Below are 25763 nucleotides of genomic sequence, written 5' to 3'. Positions count from 1 at the left end.
AGCAACTAGTGCAACTGTGTAGCATTTTTAACCCTTTCCAAGATGACCATTTTGAGGACACTTACGGTGATTGCCAACTTAGCATTAAAGGGGTATAAATTTACCTTGAGTGTTAGAGTAAAACAGCAACAGCAGCCATTCTGGCTCAGGCTTCAAGGGCTGTGGAAGTATACAGAAGGGATAAAGATTCAAGGTCCATTGGGCTGTGTGATCAAATAAATGATGGAAGATGAGGTCAAACTACAATTTTAGACACATCTCTGTGCCATGCCCCTGTTTCTCCATCTCCATCAGCATACCACTGTCTTTCAACTATGATTACTGCAAAGTCAAACCAATGGGGTAAAGTGGGGCGGGTGATGCAATTGAGAATGCTCAACATCAACAAGGTGAAAGGGGTGGGTTGACAGTTGAGGGTAAAACTGTTTCTTCAAAAGAGCGTAAGAATAAATAAAGCAACTACAGGCCAGTCAGTTTCTCATCGGTGGTGGGGAAGCTTTTAGAAACAATAATCTGGGACAAAATTAACAGTCAGTTGGACAAATACAAATTGATCAAGGAAAGCCTGCATGGATTTGTTGAAGGTAAGTTGTGTTTAACTAAATTGATCACATTTGTTTGATGAGCTAACAGTGGGAGTTGTTGAGGATAATGTGATTGATGTGGTGTACTTGGACTTCCAAAAGACATTGATAAAATGCCACATAACAGGCTTGTTAGCAAAGTTGAAGTCCATTGTGCTCAAACTGTTGAAGCTGACTGGGCGGGTTGAAAAAGTGGTTAAAAAGTCTTATGGGATCCTGGGCTTTTCAAATAGAGGCAGAGAGTATGTAACCAAGGACATGGGGCAGAATTTTCCATTTGGCGTGTGGGGCCGGGCCCAAGACGCCGGAACGTAAACTGACGTGCGATGACATCAGGCGTGTGTCCCAATATCATCACGCTGTCTCGCGATATTACATTCGGCAGGTGTGCGCCAGAGTCGGCTGTGCGCCCACCAATAATTGATAGGCCTATTAACTCCATTAAACAGGTAATTAACATGAATGTTACGCTGCTCGTCCAACCTAACGGCCAAGCGGCCTTTACATTTTTTAGGAAACCTCATCCACGAGCAGGATGAGGTTTCCTAAAGCTAATAATGATTATAATAAAACTTTTTCTGAAAAATAAAAACATGTCCCATCTCATGTGACACAGTCCACAGCTCCGTGCCTCAGGGAGATTGAAGCGCTCTTTTGTGCATATGCGTGAAAGAGCGCTGGACCCAACTCTCCCTGCTGCCCCTGCCCGCACAGGCAGCGCTCACAGCTCGCGTGTTATGTTGGGTGGGCCTCAATTGGCCCACCTGTGTAAAATGGCAGTGCGGAGCTGATTGCAGGCAGCAGTCGGGTTCCCGACCGCCCCAAACCACTCCTGCCAAGCCTGCCCAACCAATGAAAAATCCTGGCCATTATGATGAACCTTTATAAAACACTGGTTCAGCTTCAACTAGAGTATTGTATCCAATTCTGGGCACTGCACTTTAGAAATAAAAGGGTCAATAGCAGCATGGATACAAAGTTGGCTGAGTCACAGGAAACAGAGAATATTGATAAGCAGTTAATTTTCAGACTGGAGGGAAGTATACAGTGGAATTCTACAGGGATTGTCATGGTGACCACTGTTTCTCTTGATCTATATTAGTGACCTTAGGTTTGAGTGTACAAGGCACAATTTCAACATTTTCAGATGACAAAAAACTTGGAATATTATGAACTGTGAAGAGGACAGTGATGGACTTCAAGAGGATATAGACCGGCTGGTAGAATGGGCAGACTCTTGGCAGATGAAATTTAATGCAGAGAGGCATGAAGTGGTACATTTTGGTTAGAAGTATGAGAGGAGGCAATATAAAATAGAGGACACAATGCTAAAGGCAGTGGAAGAACATATAGGCCTGTGGAGGAACAGATAGGCCTCGGGATATACGTGCTCAAACTGTTGAAGGTGCCTGGGCAGGTTGAGAAAGTGGTTAAAAAGTCATATGGAATCCTGGGCTTTTTTAAATAGACGCAGAGAGTACATAACCAAGGAAGTTATAGTGAAACTTTATAAAACACTAATGCAGCCTCAACTGGGATATTGTATCCAATTCCGGGCACTGCACTTTGGGACGGATGTGAAGACTTTAGCGAGGGTGTAGAAAAGGTTTACAGAATGGTTCCAAGGACTTCAGTTACAAGGATAGATTGGAGAAACTGGGCTTTTTCTCCCTAAAGAAGAGAAGGTTGAAAGGAGTTTTGATAGAGATGTTCAAAATTATGAGGGATCTAGACGGAATTGATAGGGAGATCCCTTTAGCGGAAGTGCTGACTCACCAATTTAAGGTGATTGGCAAAAGGAGCAGCGGTGACATGAGGAGAAACGAGTGGTTAGGACCTGGAACGTGCTGCCTGAGAGTGTGGTTGAGGCAGATTCTATTGGGTTTTCAAAAAGGAATTGGATAAGCAACTGAAGAAAGAAAATAATTGCTGGCCTATGGGGAGCATGTGAGACTATGAGAGTAACAAAGTTGCTCTTGCAAAGACATGGCACGGAAGCCTCTCAAAAATAAAAACAAATGGATTCCATGCTTACAAAGTGCTCAATTATTGAAAATAAGAAAACACAATCAAATACAATCTTGATGTAAATTGAGGTTCCAATTCCAGAGATAGTTACCAAAGCTCAACAACCAGGAGAAAGAATAAGGCAGCAACAACCAATCAGATTCAACTGCCTGCCAAACAAGCTAATTGCGTATAATTCTCAGAAAAGTAATGACCACAACTCAAAACTTCCTTCCCCCCAGTCCTTTCGTTACATGTGATAAAGGAGCAAGATAGTGGAAAGAACATTTTGTATAGATAGAGAGCAAGAGAATTTCTTATCATGTTCCAGAAAAGTTCCAGAGTATTGCACATGCCATGAATTAATTTGAGCACAATCGCTGTGGTTATGTAGTCCAACAAGACTACAACCATTTTGTACACAGCCAACTCCCACAAAGAGCATTGAGATGAAGTATAGTTAGTCTGATTTTTGGTGGTGTGGCTTGAGGGAAAGATGGTCAGAGATGCCTGGAGACCCATTAGTTCTACTTTACCCAGTACCATTATCAACATCTGCCTGAACCACCTGAACAAGGCAGGTAGGGCTTCAGTTTGTCACAACCCAAAGATGGCACTTCCAATAAGCAATTAGTATTGCACTGAAACCTAGATTTGACATCACTGGCCTCCTGCTCAGAGGGATCAGAGCCTAATTTAAACATGAAACCAACTAGTGCTCAGTCCATGGGGTATGGGATGGGCTTCTCTTTGACAACATCTTGGGCTTTGACCTGAATTGCATTTCCTTGACATGGACCATGGACCATACAGCAAATACAGTTGCACCGAGCCCTGAGCTAGCCAGGGCTCCCGAGTCAGTCTGGGATGCCAATTAAGTCAAGGGTCTTGAGTGGATTCTCATGAAAGGACATCTATGCAATGATAATAGTTAATCCCTGATTATTTACTCAATCACTGTTATGTTACCTATTGAAAGCATGCTTTTTCACAATGATACATGTGAGGGTTTGACACCAAATTAATTAATGTTTAGTATCGTGATTTAGTAGATTGTACTGTCCCCAATTCAAACCCCTTGCTGTGAAAGCCAACAAAAGGAAAACACCACTCCTAATGTACACAAGTCCTCTCCAATTGGATTAACAAGTCAGAGAATCTCATCTTCAGGGACGTTGTGCAGGTCACATTTAGAGCGAGTGTGGACTGCCCAGACACATTGCCCATATCAGATTCATAAAGATAATACCAGAACTGAGAAGTTATAACTAACTTAACTTATTGAACAAGCTGAATAAGAGATAAGTGATTGGTGACCTGGTAGTGGTCTTTAAAATTACAGCATGAAGTTGTTTGATAGAGCAAACGAAAGACGTTTCAACTGTGGGGGAATTCAAACAAAGGGCCATAAATACATTATATTCATGAATAAAGTTCACACTAAGGTCCAGAAGTATAATAAGTCATGAAGAAATCTAGAAAGGAATTCTGGAGAAACATCTTTACCCATGGAATAGTTAGAAGGTGGAACTTGTTACCACATGGAGTAGTTCAGGTGAATAGCATAACTGCCTTTAAGGGGATGCGTGAATACTATACAAGGAAGGATGCTGACAAGGTTAGATGAAATATGGTGTGAGAAGACTTGTCTGGGGCATAAACACTGGCAAGACCAGTTGAGTTCAATAGCATGATTCTGCACTGTAAACCCTATTTAAAATAATTTGATGTATTTCTGTTTGTGGGATCTTGCTGTGAGCAAAATGGTGTCTATAATTATCTATATTCAAAGAAAAGTCACTGCCTAATAATTTGTTGTACAAGATGTGTTTTGAGATGGGTTTGAAAGATGATAAAGTGCAATATGAGTATAAGGTTTTCCATTAACCCTTTCACCATCTCACTGCTGGTTTGTAGAAAAGTAAAACCGCCCTGTTCCTCGCAAAGGCAGCGAATCTTTCAAACATTTTTGCTGAGATACACATTAGATTACTTGCCCCAGCTCTTCCCATAAGCAGTGGAACACAGGGAATCAATAGCAACTCTGCCATACCCCCGATTCATGTGGGTGACCCCATTCAGTTTACAGCCACAGTAACAAGAAATGGTGGAACAGAATCAGGTAGCACACAATGAGGCCATTCAGCCCATTGTGCCCAGCCAGCTCTTTGAACAAGTTACCTGATCACTCCTACTCCCCTGCTTTTTCCCTACAAATTTCTTCTGTTCAAGTAAATATCCAATCTTTTTTGAAAGTTACCATTAAATCTACTTTCACCACCCTCACAGGCACTGCTTTCTAAATCAAAATAACTTGCTGCAAAAAATAGAAACTATGGAAAATGTTGTACGGTGTCGGGTGTTGTGTGGTAGGTCTTATTAAGGTATTCTTAGTCTTAGGTAGTTCAACAGCAAGTATTTATCGACTACTAGAAACTATATACATATGTATATTAAAGGGTCCAAGCTAGGAGCTGTCTCCATGCTTGCTTCTACACAAAGCTCTATCCAACACTGCACTGACCCTTAGATGTGAGTCATGTGTTCTCTTACATCGCTTTCTGGCCGGTACTGTACTCAGTCCCACCTTAACCCTTTACGTTCCAGACCCTTATACTACACAAAACTGCTCTACGATTGTTTCTGGTGATCAAAACCAGTTCAGGAGATCACATTTATCATTTTATCCAAACACTTCAGATGGGTGGGAAGCTGAGTTTAACCCAGTCAGGATTTGTACCCAGGTACCTCTGTCCCTCAGTCCAGTGCTCACCTTGCAGAGCTGCCCACCCATATCCTGTAAGCAGATGCCCTCAGTTTCATTGTAGTTTTACTTGGATGTATTCTTCTGCACCCCTTTATAAAACAAACAAAAACAACTTGCATTTGTACAGCGCCTTTTAATGCAACAAAATGTCCCACAGTGCTTCACAGGGGTGTCATCACTCAAAATGTGACAAGAAGCCACATAAGGAGATATTAGGGCCAGTGATCAGAAGCTTGGTCAAAGAGGTAAGTTGTAAGGAGTGTCTGATAGGAGGAGCGAGGTAGAGAGGCAGAGAGATATAGGGAGGGAATTACAGAGCATAGGGCCAAGACTGTCAATGGTGGAGGAATGAAAGATGGGGCTGTACAGGAGGACAGAGCTTCAACAACAACTTCAACAACCTGCATTATTATAAGCAAGCTGCAGACAAGGGCCATTCCCTGAAGCACAGCCACTTTCTGGGAAACTGCATGTTTCCGAAAACTTAAAAGGAATGATGCATAATCCATACAGTTCATACAGGACAACATAAAAAGCTCACTCAGTGTAGTAATCAGTTCAACCTTATGTCTGTAACATGCACAGAGCAAAAGATAAACTGCTGTGTCGAGCTACACGATGGAAAGTCCATTTTATTCTGTAAGATCTGTAATTGCTTAGTGATAGAGCTGTGTGTCATGGATACAGCAGGAGAGATGCAGGATGGGTAGGGGTAGGAGGGGACGGTGTAGAGAGAGACACAATCAGCAGCATTGCCCTGAATCATTTATGACACAGTAGAGGAAGACAGGTTCAGAAACAGCCCTCTGGGACATAAATCCAAATATTCAGCTAATACTGAGCAACTTCAGTGTCACAGGACAGAATCTTATGCTCTGAAGTCTAAATTCAATGGCAGGCATGGAAGTGTGAGTGATTCCCGCTGGGGAAGGGGTGATGGGATGGCTGAACATGCGCCATCTTGTGCTATTTAGCTCATTACTTATTCATCTGTGCAGAGCACAGTGAATCTTGTGGCGGGGGGCGGGCAGGAGGTCGCCCTCCCCACTGTTACCTCATGGACTCCAAGGTCCGGGCGCCATATTTAAAGAGCACCTGGAGAACCTCCTCCACTTCCAAGTCAGCCTGCCTCCCAGAACCAGCCTCTGGCCCACCCTTCCACTCTAACCCCCTCCCTTCCAGCATTCAACAACTTTTGCTACTGGGACCCAATACGGGTGAAGTTATGAGTGATCCCCAAGGAGGTGAAAGCAGCATCTACTGACCTCAAAGTCATGAAGAGGTGAAGCTCGCCAGGTGCACGCCACTTATATACAGTTGTAAAACTGAACGGTCTGATTTCCTGCTGGTGGGGAACTTAATTTGGAGGGGGAGCTTAATTCTGGCAAGGTGGCCTTTTAACGTATGCATGACATGCTAATACATGCAAAAGGGCTTCCTGACATTGTCCATCGGGAAGCTCAACCTGCTTTTAACTCGCCTTTAAAATCCCGAGAGCAGAATTCCAATCACTCATCCCGACGACATGAAACTGATTTTTGGCCTTACGCCAAGTTAGGTTCCCTCGCCTGCTGCTTGAGGGACTGGATGATGCCACCCACAGAGTGGACACCCCGGGATACAATCATCCAGTGCCAGGTTTTCAAAGCGGGGTTGGGGAACCGACAGCCAGATGAATTCTGGGTCCCGATCCCACACCTCAGCAGCCCCGCTCTTGTGAGGCTATTTTAAAATTCAAATGTCGATGCCCAATTAGAGGCACCAAGCACCTTCAGGAGACGGGGGCTGCCTGCGTGGCACCAGCAGTAAAGGCAGGCAGCAGTCATGCTGGGGGCTACAGCTGCCTTGCCGATTAGAGCACGCAGCTCCTCAGAGGGTTAGCAGCATCGGCAGGGCTGAAAGGGACCTTGAAAGGAAAATGAAGGTCCAGCACTCACACTGGTGCACGTGCGTCCCAGGAAAAACAGGTTAAAACCAAAGACAGATAAACTTTAATTAGCCCTGCAGCAAACCCAGCAGCTGTGCGCCAGACTGCTCAGATTGGCTAAAATAAAGTTTCAAAATTCAACTTTGAACTGGGCCGACCCTTTAATAAGCTCCTAAAGAAGCTTAGGGGGCTGTTAATTGGCAGCAAGCGGGATTCCCATTCCCTCCCCTTCCCCCCCAACCCCCCCACACCCCCCACCACCACTCCCCACCAGCCCTTTAAAAATTGCAAACTGTCCTAGACAGTCAAGATCCCAACCAGGAATGTGATTTTCAAATGCCACCCACACCAGGTCTCAAACCCCAGACATTTAAAAATTCAGCCCCCAATGTTTCTGAATGAAGGGGCCTTGGGGGTCCCAGTTACAGCTCCTCACATCACAGTTTCAGAAATTCTTCCCAAAGCGTCTATGATTGCAGCATCTCGCAGATACTTTCATTCAAAGAGGACAGAACCATTCAGCCTGGTTTACACAGTAGATTCCAAACGAGCTCGTGTACCTTGTTTGATCAGAAGAACAAGCATTAGGCGCAACTTGCTTCCCAGCTGAAACTTCTGTGCCCTCATTCCCGCCGCGTGATTCACTGAGGTAATTTGCACAGAAAGTACAAAAAAATCTTTCTGCCGCTTTGTTTTACACTGCCTTCTCCTGTCAAGTTTGTGTGCTTTGCGAGCACCTCCTGCTCCTTTCATTTTAGTTCTTTTCCCCACACTGACCTACCCTAAACCTCACTGTACCTTCAGCCATGCCCGCCGGCACCTTTCTGACACATTCCTGGGAGATAGGAGTCGCTCCACCAAACGCTCCTGGATTATGATGGCATCCATGTCAGAGATCGGATTTCTCCCGACCCAGCAGAGAGACCTCCCCAGCTCTGTCAGACTCCAATGAAACCCTCCTGCCGGAGTGGCCGATCGCAAATGAATTGCAACAGCTTGGTGCCGAGGAAAGACTGGACTGACGAACAGAAACCTGGAATTTCCTGCTCCATGGGCTGCATCAGGAGCGGGGGTGGGGTGACAGCCACAGTCTCATCCAGATAGATTTCCTTCAGCCCCAACTTTAAAGGTTTTAAGAACAGCACTGCTACAGGATGAGATTTTTAAACTTGATGGCTGATTTTCTTAAGCCTCTGCCATTAAACAGAAATCTCAGAGAAAATGCTCCCCAATCATCAAGATGTACACTCAATTCCAGGAAATGTCTGTGATAGGATAGTCACTCCAGCTAAGTGACAGCTTATGAAAAAAATGATTCAATCCCCACCCACCCCCGCTTCCCATTTACAGTTAGTCACTGGGAAGCCCTCTCCTGGAGAAAGATTAACCCTTTCACCCACCTCTGTCTGTCATTGTGAAATACAAGGGAATTAACTCTGTCAGCAATGACTTCTCACTTTCAGGAGAACTGGCCAGCCTTGTTAGAAAATGGAATTAACACTTTCACCCATTTTTCCCCCAATTACAATTACACTACCTCTGAATAGTGGAAATTAGGCTGTTCACCATATTCTGTTTACAGCGAAATGCTGAAGGGCACATTCTCATCCCAAACTCCATATTACAACCAGTTGTATTGTGGGGAAGACTGCAGACAACTTGCACACAGCAAGATCTCACGCACACAATGAGATAATGACCGGATAACTTCTTTTTGTTAAGGTCTTGATTGAGGGAGAAGTATTAGATCTCAGTTCAACATTACACCAGAAAGGTGGCACCTTTGACAGTGCAGCACTCATTCAGTACTCCACTGGAGTGTCAACCTAGATTATGTCCTCAAATCTCTGAAGCAGGGATTTGAGCCCATGAACTTCTGACTCTGAAATGGCAGCATTATCCCTGAGCATCAGCTGGCACGGGAGATTGATTCATTCTCCTCACCCACTGACTGCACTAACATGCCTGACACAGCACAGCAGTGAGAATGGATGTCAGACATATTGGCATATAGTGTAGAATAAGGGCAGAATTTTATGGCCCCACCACAGCAGAAGCAGGGCCATAAAATGTGGCGAGAAATTCAGTAGTCCATTGACTTTGGCAGGACCGTAAAATCCCGCTGGCGTAAAATTCCGCCGTAAGATTCACTAAATGGTTATGAAGGCTAAACGGCAAAACAGGCCCCGCATGACCTCACTTTGGATCAGATCAGCTGTGTTTCATGTAGCTAATCCCAAAGACACAGAACATGCGCCACTCAGGACCCAGTGGGATGAAGTCAATCTCGATCTTAACACCTCCCAATGACGCTGAGCTTTTTTTACCAGAATGAACCTACACTAACTTTGATTTTCTCACTGTTCACAGCAGATTAAGAGGCTCAAAATGGGGCTGTAAAAACATTTAATCTAAATCAATTGAATATTCATGAAAACCCACCCTATACAAAGATGCTCACATACGAAGACACAGATTTGTGATTTGTGCTGCCAATGATATGAATCACCTCGTCCAGATCCAGGAATGCCTGATTAATATGGCAAACCTAGAGAACTACCCAATTTGTTGTAATTTATTATGATGTGGGTGTGGCTGGCTAGGCCAGAATTTATTGCCCATCCCTAACTGCCCTTGAGAAGGTGGTGGTGAGCTGCCTTCTTGAACCGCTGCAGTCCATGTGGTGTGGGCACACCCACAGTGCTGTTAGGAAGGGAGTTCCAGGATTTTGATCCAGCAACAGTGAAGGAGCGACGATATATTTCCAAGTCAGGATGGCGTGTGACTCAGAGGAGAACTTGCAGATGGTGGTGCTCCCATGTATCTGCCGTCCTTGTCCTTCCAGGTGATAGAGGTTGCAGATTTAGAAGATGCTGTCAAAGAAGCCTCAGCAGGTTGCTGCAGTGCATCTTGGAGATGGTACACACTGCTGCCACTGTGCATTGGCAGTGGAGGGAGTGAATGTTTAGTTGTTGATTGGGTGCCCATCAAATGGGTTGCTTTGTCCAGGATGGTGTTAAGCTTCTTACGTGTTGTTGGAGCTGCACTCACCCAGGCAAGTGGAAATTATTTCATCACACTCTTGACTTGTGCCTTGTCGATAGTGGATAAGCTTTGGGGAGTCAGGAGGTGAGTTACTCGCCACAGGATTCCTAGCCTCTGACCTACTCGTGTAACCACAGTATTTATATGGCTGATCCAGTTCAGTTTCTGGTCAATGGTAACCCCAGGATGTTGATAATGAGGATTCAGTGATGGCAATGCCATTGAATGTCAAGAGGAGATGGTTAGATTCTGTCTTGTTGGAAATGGTCATTGCCTGGAACACTGGCCTGGCGTGAATCTTACTTGCTTCTAAAAGCCCAAGCCTGAATGCTGTCCAGTTCTTACTGCACATGGACACAGACTGCTTCAGTATCTGAGGAGTCGCGAATGGTGTTGAACATTGTGCAATCATCAGCGAACATCCCCACTTCTGACCTTACGATGGAAGGAAGGTCATTGATGAAGCAGCTGAAGATGGCTCGGCCTAAGACACTACCCTGAGGAACTCCTGCAGTGATGCCCTGGGACTGAGATGGTTGACCTCCAACAACCACAATCATCTTCCTTTGTGCTAGGTATGACTCTGACCAGTGGAGAATTTTCCCCCTGATTCCCATTGACTTCAGTTTTGCTAGACTGGTGGGATCTGATGAGATTGGTGAGATCTCACTATACAACAGAAAAAAACAACTTACATTTTTACTGCACCTCCCAATGGTAAAACGAACCAAGGCATTTCACAAGAGCATAATCAGACCAAAACTGACACTGAGCCAGAGAAACTGGCAATATGACAGCTAACCAAACGCATGGGAAAAGAGGTAGGTTTTAAACAGAGTTTAAAGAAGGAAAAAGTGTTGAAAAGTGAAGAGATCTGGGGACGGATTTTTAGGGCTTTGTTTCCTAGATAGCTGAAAGCACAATGTCAATGATGCAGTGATGAAATTTAAAGATGCACAAGAGGCCTGAGTTGGAGGAAAGTAGCACTTTTGGAGGTTGGGATGGAGGAGATAAAAAGAGGCAAAGACCTTGGAAAGATTTGAACAGGGGGGTGAGAATTTTAAGACTGAGGTGTTTTGGACCAGGAGCCATGGTAATTCAGTGAGCACAGGACTGATGGATGCAAGTTGAAATATGGGGAGGAGTATTATGGGTAGGGATAAGCATATGGAGGGAGGGAGATCTGAGGCTGACCGTGTGTATTAAAATAACTGATTCTGCAGGTAAAAAAAAATAATGAATGTGGGTTGCAGAAGCAGATCAGCTGAGGCAGGGGTAGAGATGGGCAACATTGCAGAAGTGAAAGATCTTTGTGATGGAGAGAATATGGGATTGGAAGCTTAGCCCCCATAAACCTGTGTGACTCAGTCATGAGATCATGTTTGAAGTATCAGTTTTGATAGGTTCCAATCAGAAGTAATTTTACCTTGTTTTAACCAGGGTTAAGGTAAACAGTTTGTAGTTACTTATGTCTGTTTGGAAACCAGCCTTTAAATTCCTTCAGGAGTCTTTATCAATTTGTACCCATTTACAAGCTTATACTTTCATGAGTGAGTGAAGAAATTTGTGAATCTGTTGCACAACTCCAATACCAACTCATTTGCCTTATACATGGCATTCTCAGCAGAGAAAGAACTGAATGAATCTGAGGATAGTTGATGATGGTCACAAATTGTACCTTAGACAGCTGTCCATCTGAGCCTGAAGGTTGTGGATTCAACTGGTCACCTGTCTCATTGCTTGTTTCTCTGGCTCCAAAGACTCAAGCACAAAATCCAGGCTGACACCTCAGTATAATACTGAGGGAGTGCTGCATTGCCAGAGGTGCTCTCTTTTGGATGAGATATTAAAACCATTAAACAGAGGCCCCATCTACCATCGTAGCTGGATATAAAAGATCTCATGTCACTATTTGAAGAAGAGCAGGGGAGTTCTCGTGGTAATATTTACCTCTCAACCAGCAGCACTGGAAATAGAGTATCCAGACAATATTGGGGCAGAATTTCCTGTTTGTCAGGCCTGACCAAATTGCGGGCGGGCACGGAGCCGCTCGTCACCAACGATTGGGGCCTCACCGCCATTTAATGTGGGCGGGCCAATTAAGGCCCGCCCAGCGTGACATCAGCCGGGAAGCACTATGCGCTCCCTGAGTGGGCGGGGGGGAATCCCTAAAATCGAGAGTGCACTCTTTTGCACATGCACACGAAAGAGCGCACTCATCTCCCTGAGGCTAAGTGCTGCCTCAGGGAGATCGCCTCGACTTTTAAAAATATTAAAAATGGAGAAAAGAAAAATCCCTTACATGTCCCCTCATGTGACAATGTCACATGAGTTGGGACATGTTCATAATTTACAGAATAAATTTATTACAATTTTTAAAACCCTACGTGAAACCTCATCCCGCCACTGGATGAGGTTTCATGTTTTCTCTATTTGCCGCCGGGGCTCCTGGCCGACCCGCCAACCTTAAGGTTGGACGGGCAGGTCCTCTAATTGGTTAATTGATCCTGTCAATGGCCTCAATTGGCCATTGACAGGTTGGCGTGCCCGCAGCTGATTTTGCTGTGCCCCCGCCTTCCTGAAAATTTAAATGAGGCGGGGTGACGTCGGGGGTTCCACCCAATGTCATCCTGCATCATTTTACGTGTCAGCGAGTGGGCCCCGCCCCCTGCTCACAGACGATAAAATTCTGCCCTTGGTGTTCATGGGACATTGTGGTGTGCAAATTGGCTGCTACATTTCCTATATTACAACACTGGCCATATTTCAAATGTACTTCAGTGGCTGTAATGCTTTGGCATGTCCTGAGGTCATGGCAGGCACTAGATAAAGTCTTTTTTCTCTCTCTTTATTGGTCCATTGGACAGGGCAAATACTCAAACAGACCTGCATATTTTACATGGAATATAATGGCCTCCTTTTCCAGAACAGGGGAAAAAGGCCTCAGACTGGAATGTGCTGAAAAGACCATTTTCAGCGAAGAATCTGTGGTCTCCAGTATTGTTTAGAGGTTGTTAATAGTTTGACTGGACATCCATTCGTTGAGTTTATGGCACTTTCACAAAGATGGATGACTTGTTTTTGAAGCTGGGAGGCTCCAGGTGTCTGGAATCACTCACAAGCTGCCAAAAAATTTCTCTGGAAAGATATACATCCGTGTGAAAATGAATGAAAGGCTGCACTCACAGCACAACACTAACACCTTGTTCAAGGCAATCTTTGCACTGGAGTGGAAGCCAGGATATACAGCAAACAAAATAATTTTGGAATTAATTGAAAAGAGTTTTAATAAAATCATAGTCCAGCAGTCCAACAAATAAGTTTAACTTGGCTTGTAAGACAGGGCACTGTGGCATTCTATTAAACTGGAGCTACATCGAGCAAAACTGCAGCCAACACTAGCATGAGAAACAAAGAAATTAGATTTCAGGCTGGTAATGACCAATCTGAATGGCTGAACAATTTTATTTCAATGCAAAACTGTTGTTTGCATTTTCCAGTTTTCTCCTCTCCTTCACCAGAACCATTACTTGTGCATCATGAATTGGAGTTCCCTTCCAAAGTGCCCGTTCCTCATCTGTACGTTTATTGGTGAGTGTTGGCAGAGTACTTGACCATGGAGTTGGGGGGTGTGAGGTATGGGGGTGGTGACATCAACGCCCAGTCTACGCTTCAGGGAATCACCAGGTAGCGACTGGGGAATACAAACCATGATGGCTTTTCCTGCTCCCTGACCCAGGGCACTGCAGTCAATTGTAACACCCCCTAGTGTTACCATGGCTGAGGCAGAGCATGGATCAAACCCGGGAGGTTTTAATTGCACATGGCTCCGATCCACACTGGCCCCTGTTTTAATCATCAGGAAACCTCTACAGAGTTATTGTTTCTCTTCTCTTGTACTCTCAGGTGACCTGCTACAAACTCACATTCCAAAGTATTGTAACAAAATTAAGGATCACATAATCCAAATTCTTATCTCAGTGAACGAATTTCTGAGGAAGGAGACTCCAGTTGCAATCAATGGTTAGTTGTGTAATACAATCATCCCAACTCTTGATCCAAAACCAGGTTAAACTCTAGTGTTTCTCAAAGTAGACACCTGGCTAGGATTCAAATAAGCTAACCCACCATAATCGGGTACAACAGCAACCATCCCACCATAACCAGGCATCAAACTAGCTGTTGTACCTTGATCGGCCATGCTGGCAGTTCACTTCATGCATTTTCCAGGCAGGAGATGACGGGGAAGTGGTTCCTGGACTTTAGAAAATGGGATGGGCCACCGACATGAGAGTAGACATGGGCAAAGGGATTTCCAAAAGGGCGCTGTGGGATGCAAAATGGCTGCCTGTGCACAGGAACACAGAAATTTTCCTTTCGTGCTTGGAGGAGAGTCCTTTGAAGGAAAGTAAAGACAAAAGCCCTACAGTGCCTTCTATGATCTCTGCATCTCCCATTTTTGATTCACCATTGTAATGTCAGAAATATAGCAACCAGTTTGAGCACCGCAAGGTCCCAGAAATAGCAATGCAATAATGATCAGATAATTTTTATTCATGATTAAAGGATAAATATTGGCCAGGACACAGGGGAGGGCTTGATGTTTTTTGAGACAGTGTCTTGGGATTTTTTTACATCCACCAGACAGTGCATAAGTTTATCATCTCATCTGAAAGACAACATATCTGGCAGTGCAGCATTCCCTCAGAACTGCACTGGGGTATCAGCCCAGATCATACACTCAAGTCTTGTTGGAAATCACAGCCTTCTGACACAGAGGCGAGAATGCTGCCATATAGCTATCTAAACAGCTAGAGAGCTGTTTATAGAAAGGTTCTACAATCATTTACTCATCAATGGTCATGAAAATTCAAAGAGGTAGATTTTCAACTTGTCACCAGGCATAACACTAGAGTTTCAGATGGGAATAAGTATCAGGTGGATTTTATAATGGACAGTTCATGTAAAAAGTCATTAATATATCCAGGCAGCAAGTTGATCATCTACCCCAATGTGCCTCAGTTATCTCAATGAGGCTTCCGGCTAATCTGCCACACTTTAGAGAAATCAAATCATGGCAAATGGGACACTCAGAGTCAAAGCAATCTCGAAACCTGTGGGAGTCATTCAAGTGTTGCCCTGATAATCAAGTTACGCCACTCTAGTTCCCACCTATCACTAGTGCCAATAATTTGATATAAAGCCTGCATTCAGAGGCTGACAAACTTTGCAAAAGGACAGCTTGAATTGAAGTCTTTATGACAAAGGAGTTAATTGTTCATTCACATTACGGTGTGAAACTCCAAGCTTCTCATTCTGTGTGACCTTATCTTCCACCAGCCTATCTGGACAGGAGAGAGTTTGGCTCCCAGGCTGGGCCCTGATCCCAGAGTCACTGTGGCTGGAAGGCTTTGTCAGGCATCCTGTTACTATAAATACAGGTTATTCAATTCCTTTGTAGAGGGCTTCTAAATGAAATGGAGCAAGTGCCAAACTCTGACATCACCCAGGGCTGCAGCCAAAGAAGTCATCACCAGCTGGGAGTTCACTATGAACAAGGGAGAAAGGGGGTGAGAGAATAGAGAGAGCAGGAGCTACAATAAAGAGAGGCAAAAGAAAAATAAAAAGAGAGGTAAAGAAATAGGGAAGGGGAAAGAAAAGGTAGGAGTTGGGAGGCAAAGGGCATGTATAAGAGAGGTATAAGAGAGAGGCTGAATCAGAAAGTACAGCACTCGAGCAAAAAAGTTCACAGCAGTCATTACTGTACAGGAGGCCATGTGGCCCATCGAGTATACTGGCACTCTGTAGATAAATACAGTCCACACCACCATTCCATTCCATAGCCCAAGTCTGCCTCCCTAAAGTGTTCATCCACCCACCCCTCAAAACCACTGATCATCTCTGCTTCCAACATCCTCACAGGCGGCGAGTTCCAGGTCTTTACCAATTGCTGTGTTAAAGAAGAATCTTTCCTCACATCCACTCACATCCCTCAGCCAAAACCCCAAATCTGTGTCCCCCAGCTCCTGCGCCAACAGCCCCTCCCTGACCACACCACCCAAACCTGTCACAATCCTGCACACCTCCCCTCAACCTCCCCTGCTCCAAAGAGAATAATCCCTGCCCCTCCGACCCAACCCCCCAGCCAAATTCCCCCATCCCTGGAACCACCCCAGCAAATCCCCTCTGCACCCTCCCACAGACCCCCACATCCCTCCCAAAGTGTGGTGACCAGAACCAGACACAACACTCCATTTGTTGCCAAACCAAATTCCCACAAAAGTCCAGCACAACTTCTATGTTGGAAGGCAGCAATAAGAGAAGAGGGCAAACAGTAACTCGCATTTGTATAGCACCTTTATCAAAGTAAAATGGTTCAAAGTATTTCACAGGAGCATAACCAGACAAAATTTGACACTAATCCACAAAAAGGGAATGAGGTAGCTTTTAAGGCGTGGACTAAAGGAGGACAGAGAACAGCAGAGAGACAGAAAGGTTTAGGGAGGTGATTCCAGAGCAGACGGCCTGGACAACTGAAACCATAGATGTCAATATTGGAGTAAAGGAAATCGGAGATGCACAAAAGGCCAAGATCGGCGGAGTACAGAGATTTCAAAGTCTTGTAGGGTTGGAGGAGGTTACAGAGGTAGAAAGGTGTAAAGCCATGGAGAAATTTGAAAATAAAGATTTGAACTTTAAACTGAGGCACTCCTGAAGCCAATGTAGATCAGTTGTTCTTCAGGGCGACATGAGTTGAGTCAGTGATACAATGTGATGCTTGCTGCTGTGGGTTCAGATCTTCCTGACCAAAGTGGAATTTAATATCCTCATCTGAGGCAAGTTTGGAGGCTGGGGGTCATTTAATCAGGTGAGACAATATCGGGTGTGGACCCCACCACCTTCCTGCCTCTGCTTCTATTAATTCTGAGGCAGGAAGGCTTGTGAACAGTCTTCCTGTTCCAATGCCAATTAAGGCCCTTAATTGGGCAATTAAAGCCCACTTTGGGACCTCATCCAGCCGCCAGCGGTATTCAGCCAGCAGTGGGCACAAAAATGGCTCTGGGTGGCGGTGGGGGGTTTCATTGTCAAGCATTCACTGTCTGGTCGAAGGAACCGGTATCAGGAAGCGGGGCGTGGTTGGCGTGCAGTTCTCAAGCATGGGATTTCCACCTCTGGGGTCCTAAATCTTTCCCTGGGAGAAGGCCTGCTAGTGGCCACTTAAGTGCCTGCCTGGCAGTTAATATAGGGGCCCTCCCAAAGTGGAGGGCACAGGACTCTCGCCAGCTCTCTAGCCAGCCTTCGAGGCTCCTGTAACCTGGATTAAATTTCACCCATGTGCGACAGTGACTCCCTGTGTCCTGGTACAAACCTAGTGCCCCCCCCATTGTTCTTGAATAACATACCATTCCCCATGGTGTTAGTGTTCCTTGCACTGGAATGATATCGGTCTTCTATTTGAAGACAATGGAGAAGAAAAAGTGTGGTGTCAAATGACTGCCATTACTACGAGCTCAGTTTGCACTACTCGTAAACATCAATTTCAAACCCCTTTGTGTTGATGACAGTATATTATCAGGTAAAAAAGTGAAACAGCAATGACATCCCTGGTTCATCCCAGAAAAAGGATCGCAGCAGCCTGCAATGTCTGGTGGTTTCCACAAGAGGAAGCCACAGGATAGCAAGAGCCTGTGACAACCTTCTTCAGCACAAGTCTATTTGCTATTAGGCTGCACACCTCCTGTTGTGTCAGTTTTTCCCCGTTCTTGGCCCAGAAGATGCTGCGTCAGGGCAGTCCCATTAGTGCAATTTTCTTCCTCAGCCTTCACCCCAAAATAACCTGTGCCATAAATCGCTGCAAGTGCCAGCTGATTACAATACGCCAACTTCAACAGTGCACCTAGGGCCTTGGTAAATGACAGGACTAGCATCGTACAGGGTATTTCCTCAAACAATGAGATTTAAGGCCGGGGAAAGAAACAGAGGGACAATGGTGAAGGAAATTGTGTTGAATTAAGAGAGAGAGAAAAACAAGTGACAAAAGGAACAATTAAAATAATTTAAAATTTAAAATTTTGGGCTAAAAATTGGCATTGTTGTTTTCTCAGGCAGCAGGGGCGCAATTCTCGACCTGCCTGTGGAGTTAAGCGGTCCACAAATTTGCTGTCTGACTGTAGCTTATGCTTGAGTGTTTGCCACGCTGCTGACTGCCTCAGCCCTCAGCTGGGAGCCGAGCAGCATGCACTGATATCATGTGGTGCAGCCAGCCTTCTGTTCTTAAGTGCAGTCTGTCCCTCTCAAAGGGAAGCTGCACTGAGTTACAGGAGGCTGCTGCAGAGTACTATCAATGTAATTCTAAATAAGGAAAATGCATCACCAGGGCAGCGAGACGGCTCCAGGATCACAAATGCAGTACTGGAGTGGTGGTGGTAGACAAGAGGAGAGATGTTAAAGGACTGTTAAGGACAGCCTCAGAAGACAGTGGGAGTGTTTGGCTCGTGGGGTCAATTCCCTGTGTCAAGATCTGAGGACCTGGTTAAAATGCCACACAAAGTCTAATGGCCTCACAAGAGTGTTCAAGGTCAGTGAATACATCTTCATATGACATCTCCTGTCCATCGTTCATGCTGCTCAATGCACCACATCACTAAGAGCAGTCCCTGGCACTCAGAGTCTAAGCATAGCAGACAGATAATCCATCTCACCCTCACATTACCAATGCTGCAAGCCTCACCCCCACCTATGGCTTCCTCCGCATACCTCCAGCTATTCAGCTATAGCGGGCACATCACCCAAATACAGTGCAACACAATCACTGACATTTTTCCCTCTCTCTTGCAGGTCAGAATAGAATGGAGGAAAGCAGTGTCGGAGGGCAAGGACTCCTGCATCTCCTGAGCCCTATGGAGGAGATGGTTCTTTGTACCATGGGGCCAGCTGTAACAGAGCCCATGGCATTTGGTGTAGCTGAGAACCATCAGACTGAGGATGACAGTCTGTTCCTGTCTTATTCCCCTTGTCAAACCCCAGCTCACCTTCAGCCTGCTAGCTGGCATGATGAGCAAGGTGCAAATGGTGTGACAATGGACATTCTGCTTTCCATTCCGCCCCTTTTCCTTCTCCCAATCTTCCTCTTCTGATTTTCAGTCACATAGAAACATAGGAAATAGAAGCAGGAGTAGGCCATTCGGCCCTTGAGCCTCCAGCCATTCAACTAGATGTTGGCTGATCTTCTACCTCAAATCCATTTTCCCGCACTATCCTCATATCCGTTGATATGTTTAATATCTAGAAATCCATAGATCTCAGTCTTGAACAAATTCAATGACTGAGCTTCCAGAGCCCCCTGGGTAGGGGTTTCGAAAGATTCACCACCCTCTGAGTGAAGAAATTCCTCCTCATCTCAATCCTAAATGGCCTGCCCTTTATTCTGAGACTGTGTCCCTTTGTTCTAGACTCCCCCACTCCAAGCCAGGGGAAATATCCTTCCTGCATTTACCCTGTCAACCCCAGTGAGAATTTTGTATGCTTCAAGGAAATCACCTCTCATTCTTCTAAACTCCAGAGAATAAAGGCCGAGACTCCTCAATCTCTCCTCATAGGGCAATCCCACCAAGGATCAGTCAGGTGAACCTTTGGTGCACTCTCTCTATGGCAAATATATTCTTCCTTTGATAAGAAGACCACAACTGTGCACAATACGCCAGGCGCAGTCTCACCAAGGCTCTAAACATTTGCAGCAAGACTTCTGTCCTCCTGTACTCAGATCCTCTTGCAATAAAGGCCAACAGACTATTTGCCTTCCTAATTGCTTGCTGCACCTGCATGTTAGCTTTCAATGACTTATGAACAAGGACATCCAGGACCCTTTGAACATCAACGTTTCCCAATCTCTCACCATTTAAGAAATACTCTGCATTTCTGTTTTTCCTACCAAAGTGGATAACTTCACATTATTCCACATTATTTTCCATCTGCCATGTTCTTGCCCACTCACTTAGCCTGCCTAAATCCCCTTGAAGCCCCTTTGCATCCTCCTCACAATTCACATTCCCACCTAGTTTTGCTGCCACGTTTCCTACATTACAAAAGGGAGTACACTTCAAAAGTATTTAATTGGCTGTAAAGCACATTGAGAAATCCTGCAGCTGGTTATGAAAGGTGTTATAGAAATGCAAGTTTTTAAAAATTTTATATCTTAGTAGTTCTTTCCTCCTGCCTGGCAGGGGCAAAAATTCCTAACCTCCAACTAGCACCCCTCCCTACTACCATACATCGCACTGTACCCATCTACTCCATGACCGTGCACTGCAACCGTTTGGCCTGGACATTTATCAGGGATTCTTCCCATCATCCAGCTGAACCTTGGTGTGAAACTGACAGAAACTCCAAGAAGCAGATTAAATGGCCTCTTTCAGCCATTCATGTCATTTCTCTGATGTGGGGCATCACATTGTACATCTGCTGCATTCACGACAAAATTGGGAGAATCCCCTGAAAAATCTCAGGGTCGCTGTTCATCATTGCTAATTGTTTTCTTTTATGGTCCCCCTTCTTCCCCTGGAATTGACTGAGGTACAATTCCGAGGCACCATCAGCCCCCCCACACCTTCCCAATGGAGGCATGCCTACACCTAGGCATTGAGTTTCAGCATGATATTCAACAGTGTAAGGCATCACAGCTGAGGGCCAGCCCTGAACTCACCTGATTCCAGCTAAGTCCAGTTTTCAGCAGCAAATGCTGGATCACAGTCAGGAGCAGGAACCCTAGTTTGTCCTTTGACCTTAGCTAAAGGGGCGCTGAGACTAATTGTAGCATCCCTAATCCTACGCAGGTTGTACTCAGCTATCGCATCACAAAATGCTAGGTCCCTGTGGTGGGTCTGATATTTTGATCAGTCCCATCACTCACTGAGGCACTGGGGGGAACTATTTGGTTTTTAATTCATAAGGCAAAGTTTCAAATAACTGGAAAAGCCAATTCCTTAACCCATCATGGCCCTTCTCCCTGCAATCAAACAGACTGATTGGGAATGCATTGGTGTGGCCTGCTCTGCCCATCCTATTAAAAAAATATGCATTTTAATGACCTCCAGAGGTCCCAAATTGTGTTATATTTGATTGAATACTTCTGAGGTATAGCCACTTATAATGTAGGAAATGTAGCAGCCATTTTGCACAATGAACTGTGGCAACAAATGCTACCATGTAAGGGTCAATTTTTTGAATCAATGTCCCAAGGGGCAGCCTCACCCATGACAGTGCATTATAATAAATGGACAGTAAATGGTGGGAAGCGGTCCCCTCCATCTCCACTATACTGTCCCAGTAGGCAAGGCTCCCTGCCACTATGAATTTGGATTAATAACCCTTTACAGTCAAAACTCATTTGTGAAGAATTGAACATGGGTGAGATTCTAGAGGAATGCTTATGCTGAAGAAACCATCTCTACATATCAGTCCTCACCAAGACCACTGTTCTACTGTCAGTGAATAAATCAAAGTCTGTTCTTTATGACACAGGTTTCCAGTATTGTAGGAGAAAGAACAATCCTTCATGTCTATAGCACCTTTCAAAATCTCAGGACATATGCATTACAGTCAATGAAACACTATTGCAATGTAAGAAACACAGCAGCCAAATTGCACACAGCAAGGTCCCACAGATAGCAATGAGATATACACAATCTGCTTTTAGTGATGTTCGTTGAAAGGTAAATATTGGCCAGGACACCCATAGGGGGAAAGAACTCCCCTGTTCTTCTTCAAAATAATGCCACGTGATCTTTTACATTCGCCCAAAAAGGCAGATAAGGACTCAGTTTAATGTCTCCTCCAAAAGCGCAGCACAGCACTCCCTCAATACTGCACTGGAGCACCAGACTACATTATGTACTCAAAGTCTCTATAATGGGACTTGAACCCATGACCTTCAGGTACAGAGGAAAGCGTGCTACCACTGAACCACAGCTGGCACATTCATGTTAAAGTAGTGTTTTGGGAATCTGTGAGAACAGACAACTGGCTTTGCCTAGAAAAGGGCTGCCATTCTTTATAATCAGGGTCACTGGCTTATGGTAAATTCCTTTTTATTGCCTGGGATAATGGGATTCTTACTGACTGCAGCTGGGAGTCTGCCTGTTCTTCCCAGGGAAAAAGAAAACCATGTGGCCGAGCTCAATCCCTTCAGCAGAAAACTGAAACAAAAACAGGAAAATAAAATGACTTCACAGGTGGCACAGCAGGCTTATAAATGAATTTGAGCTGGGATTGGTCGACTGCAATGTTGCCATCAGTGCCTCATTAATGGAGACCGCTCCTTCAGTGGAAGGCTCTGGCCACAAGATGGTGCCCATCACCATCATCTCTGACACTTGCCTCTGGGAATGGTACTGGAAGGAGCTCATGGATTTCCTTCACCAGAATTCAGTAGCTTGTATCATCAAATTACAATGCAAGGACAACGCACTCTGAATTCGTAATTCTGTGTGTGATATGCTTGAGTGGGATCCTGCCAGATCCACAGAGAGGCACACTCAATCCCAACCTTTTACAGGATATGATGATATGAACTGCCTAAGCTTACTTGGTTTGAAAATAATAATCTAAATAACATCCTCAGGTCAAACCATCTGGAACGCACCTGGTCTCATCCACTTCAAATGCATTTCCAATCTTTTAGAGGAATTCATGAATAATGAATTCATCAACGTCATTATTTTTAATGACTGCAAGCAAAATAAATGTCATAAACATGACCAAGGCTAAGCAAGCTCCTAGCATCAATCGTTGATGGCGGCAGGGCAGGTTTAGAAGTGATTAATAAGGCATGCAGGAGCCTGGGCAGAAATATAAAAGCAAGGGATTTATGGTGAATTGGTATAGAACACTGGATCAGCCTCAATTGGAGGATTGGCTGGGATTTAATGTGGGCGGCATCAGTCGCTCCCACCATTTGAAGAGCTGGTGAAAACCCTATGTCGCTTCCATGGGGGAAACCTGACAGACTTAAATGCCCACCAGGCACTTCACTGGCCAGTGTCAGGCCTTCCCCAGGATTTAGGGCCCCGGGGGCGGAAACCCCACCCGCTGAGAGCTGCGAGACAATCAGAGGCCGGCAGCTCTCCATTGCCGGCACCCCACCGGGAGCATTGACTGCTGCAGTTATGCTCTAAAGACATCACAAGGGATTATCGTTAGATCCCTGGACTCAAGTGTTTGGGGTGGGATGGGGTTCACAGGAAGTAGGTGGCTGGAGGGGGCAGGGGAGTTGGAGGCAATGGCAAGGCGGTGGCTTTCAGCGGTTCCCCCCTACCCCGCCTTCCCAATAGCGGGCCTCTCAATCAGGCACCAAGTGCCTTTGAATGAAGGGACCCCTAAGAGGCTCCAGTTAAACCCAAAAAGGTTTGCTGGGCAGCCTACGGGAGGCAGGGGCGAACCATGTAACCCCTATTTAATCCCTGAACCAACACTGAGTTCCAGTGGGCTCTGGGATAATTGGTGTCAAATCAGTCATTAATGAACCCAATTGACAGCCCGGTCAGCCAGGCAAGGTGTGCGTATCGGCTCCTTTCCCCCTCAACTCAGTCGCATTAGGACTGAGGTGCAGCCTCCCGCACGGTTTAGTGGGTCCAGCCACCATGTTTCCCATCGTAACCAACTGGATTAAATGCCACTTATTGTGTCCAATTCTGGGCATCTTACTCTAGGAAGATGGTGAAGGCATTAGAGAGGGTGCAGAAATGATTTACGAGAATGATTCCAGAGATGAGGGACTGCCGTTGCATGGAAAGGTTGGAAAAACTGGGACTGTTCTCCTTAGAGAAGGTTGAGAGGAGATTTGATAGAGGTATTCAAAATCATGGGGGTTTGGACAGAGTAGACAGGGAAAAACCGTTCGCGTTGGAGGAGCTGAGAAGCAGGGGACACTGATTTAATGTGAATGGCAAAAAACCAAAGGCAAGATGAGGAAAAGTTTTTTTACGCAGTGGGTGACTAGGATCTAGAATGCACTGCCTGACAGTGTGGTCGAGACAGATTCAATCATGGATTTTAAAAGATAATTGGCTGATTGTCTGAAGGGAAAACATCGCAGTGTTTTTGGGAAAAGGCAGGGAAGTAGGACTAGGTGAGTTGGTCTTGCAGAGAGCCAACACAGACATGACGGGCTGAATGGCCTCCTTCCGTCCTGTAACCATTCTATGATTCAATGATTGTAGACATTCTCCACCTCCTCTTCCCCCAGATGCTGGAGATAGCCCCTCACCCCATTTACTTCTCTCCTTCAACCAGAGACATCCTAACTTGGGTCTTGCAATCTTTCTCTCTCACCCTATTTCATCGTCAGATTGCCAGCTTCTAGCTGGACGTGATCCTTGAGATTTCATCACATGACCTTCCACCTCCAACTACCCACCAACAACCTTTATTGCATTCCTCACCCCTGCTGCCCCCACCTCCAATATTTTTACATCTTTTGAACCAAACGTTTTCAAAGACAACTGAAAGAAATGCACAATTCTTCCTTTAATGTGCCAGATTGCTCACAGTAGTGAAACCAATCTGTAATTCATAGAGGGTTGGCAGCCCTACCTCCTGGCCCATTTCTCTCAAACTGCACCCTACAATTCTTTTTATTCATTCATGGGATGTGGGCGTCGCTGTCTGGGTCACCAGTTATTGCCCATCCCTAATTGCCCTTGAGAAGGTGGTGGTGAGTTGCCTTCTTGAACTGCTGCAGTCCCTGCGGTGTAGGCACATCCACAGTGCTGCTGAGGAGAGAGTTCCAGGATTTTTATCCAGCTACAGTGAAGGAATGGCGATATATTTCCAAGTCAGGATGGTGAGTGGCCTGGAGGGGAATTTTCAGGTGGTGGTGTTGCCTGGAAGTTCCCCTTTGCATTCCTCAGGGGACTTGACATCAAGATTCCATCCACCCATCTTGACCCTGGGTAATATTTCAAACCAGGTGTTCACCAGATGTTGTGCAGAACTGGCCATGGTACCAAATAGACGTAATGGCTTTATTTTTGAGTTGTTCATATTTAGATACTGTAACAACAACAGCTTGAATTGATATAGTGCCTTCATCATTAGAACAAAACAATCCAACCAAGGTGCTTCACAAAAGTTTAAGGATTAAAATAACACTAGGATATTAAGAGGGCTGGTCTAAAGCTTGGTCAAAGGGGTGGGCTTTAAGGGGAGGGTATTAAAGGAGATGGGGAGATGCAGGGGCAGAGGTATTTAAGGGATGAAAATCTGGACGTGTACCCAAGACAACTGTAGGCTCCCAGCCTAAAGGGTGGGGGAGAATGCACAAGAGGCTACAGAAAGGGGAACAAAGAGGTCTTGGACGGGTTCATTCAGCTGGAGTCTGCAGAGATAGGGAGGGGTGAAGCCATGATGGGATTTAAACACAAGGAGGAGGATTTTA

The 25763-nt window shown here is 45.3% G+C and overlaps 1 protein-coding gene across 3 annotated transcripts in view; it reads right to left on the bottom strand.

Moving 5' to 3' along the window:
* Nucleotides 1-25763, bottom strand: part of septin5a (septin 5a) — a 112730-nt gene that overhangs the window by 25078 nt on the left and 61889 nt on the right. Inside the window, exon 1 of one of the 3 annotated variants that reach the window (XM_078553906.1) lies at nt 8084-8331. The exons of the other annotated variants lie outside the window; for them this stretch is intronic. Within the exon in view, the coding sequence (XP_078410032.1) occupies nt 8084-8173 (90 nt within the window). The 5' untranslated portion in view covers nt 8174-8331. Of the gene's footprint in view, nt 1-8083; nt 8332-25763 lie in introns of those variants that run through there. 3 annotated transcript variants of the gene reach the window in all.

Source organism: Cetorhinus maximus, chromosome 12 (genome assembly GCF_964194155.1).
Source record: "Cetorhinus maximus chromosome 12, sCetMax3.hap1.1, whole genome shotgun sequence".
NCBI classification, from domain to species: domain Eukaryota; kingdom Metazoa; phylum Chordata; class Chondrichthyes; order Lamniformes; family Cetorhinidae; genus Cetorhinus; species Cetorhinus maximus.
The sequence above is the reverse complement of the archived record's forward strand: the minus strand, read 5'-3'. Positions and strand labels throughout refer to the sequence as shown.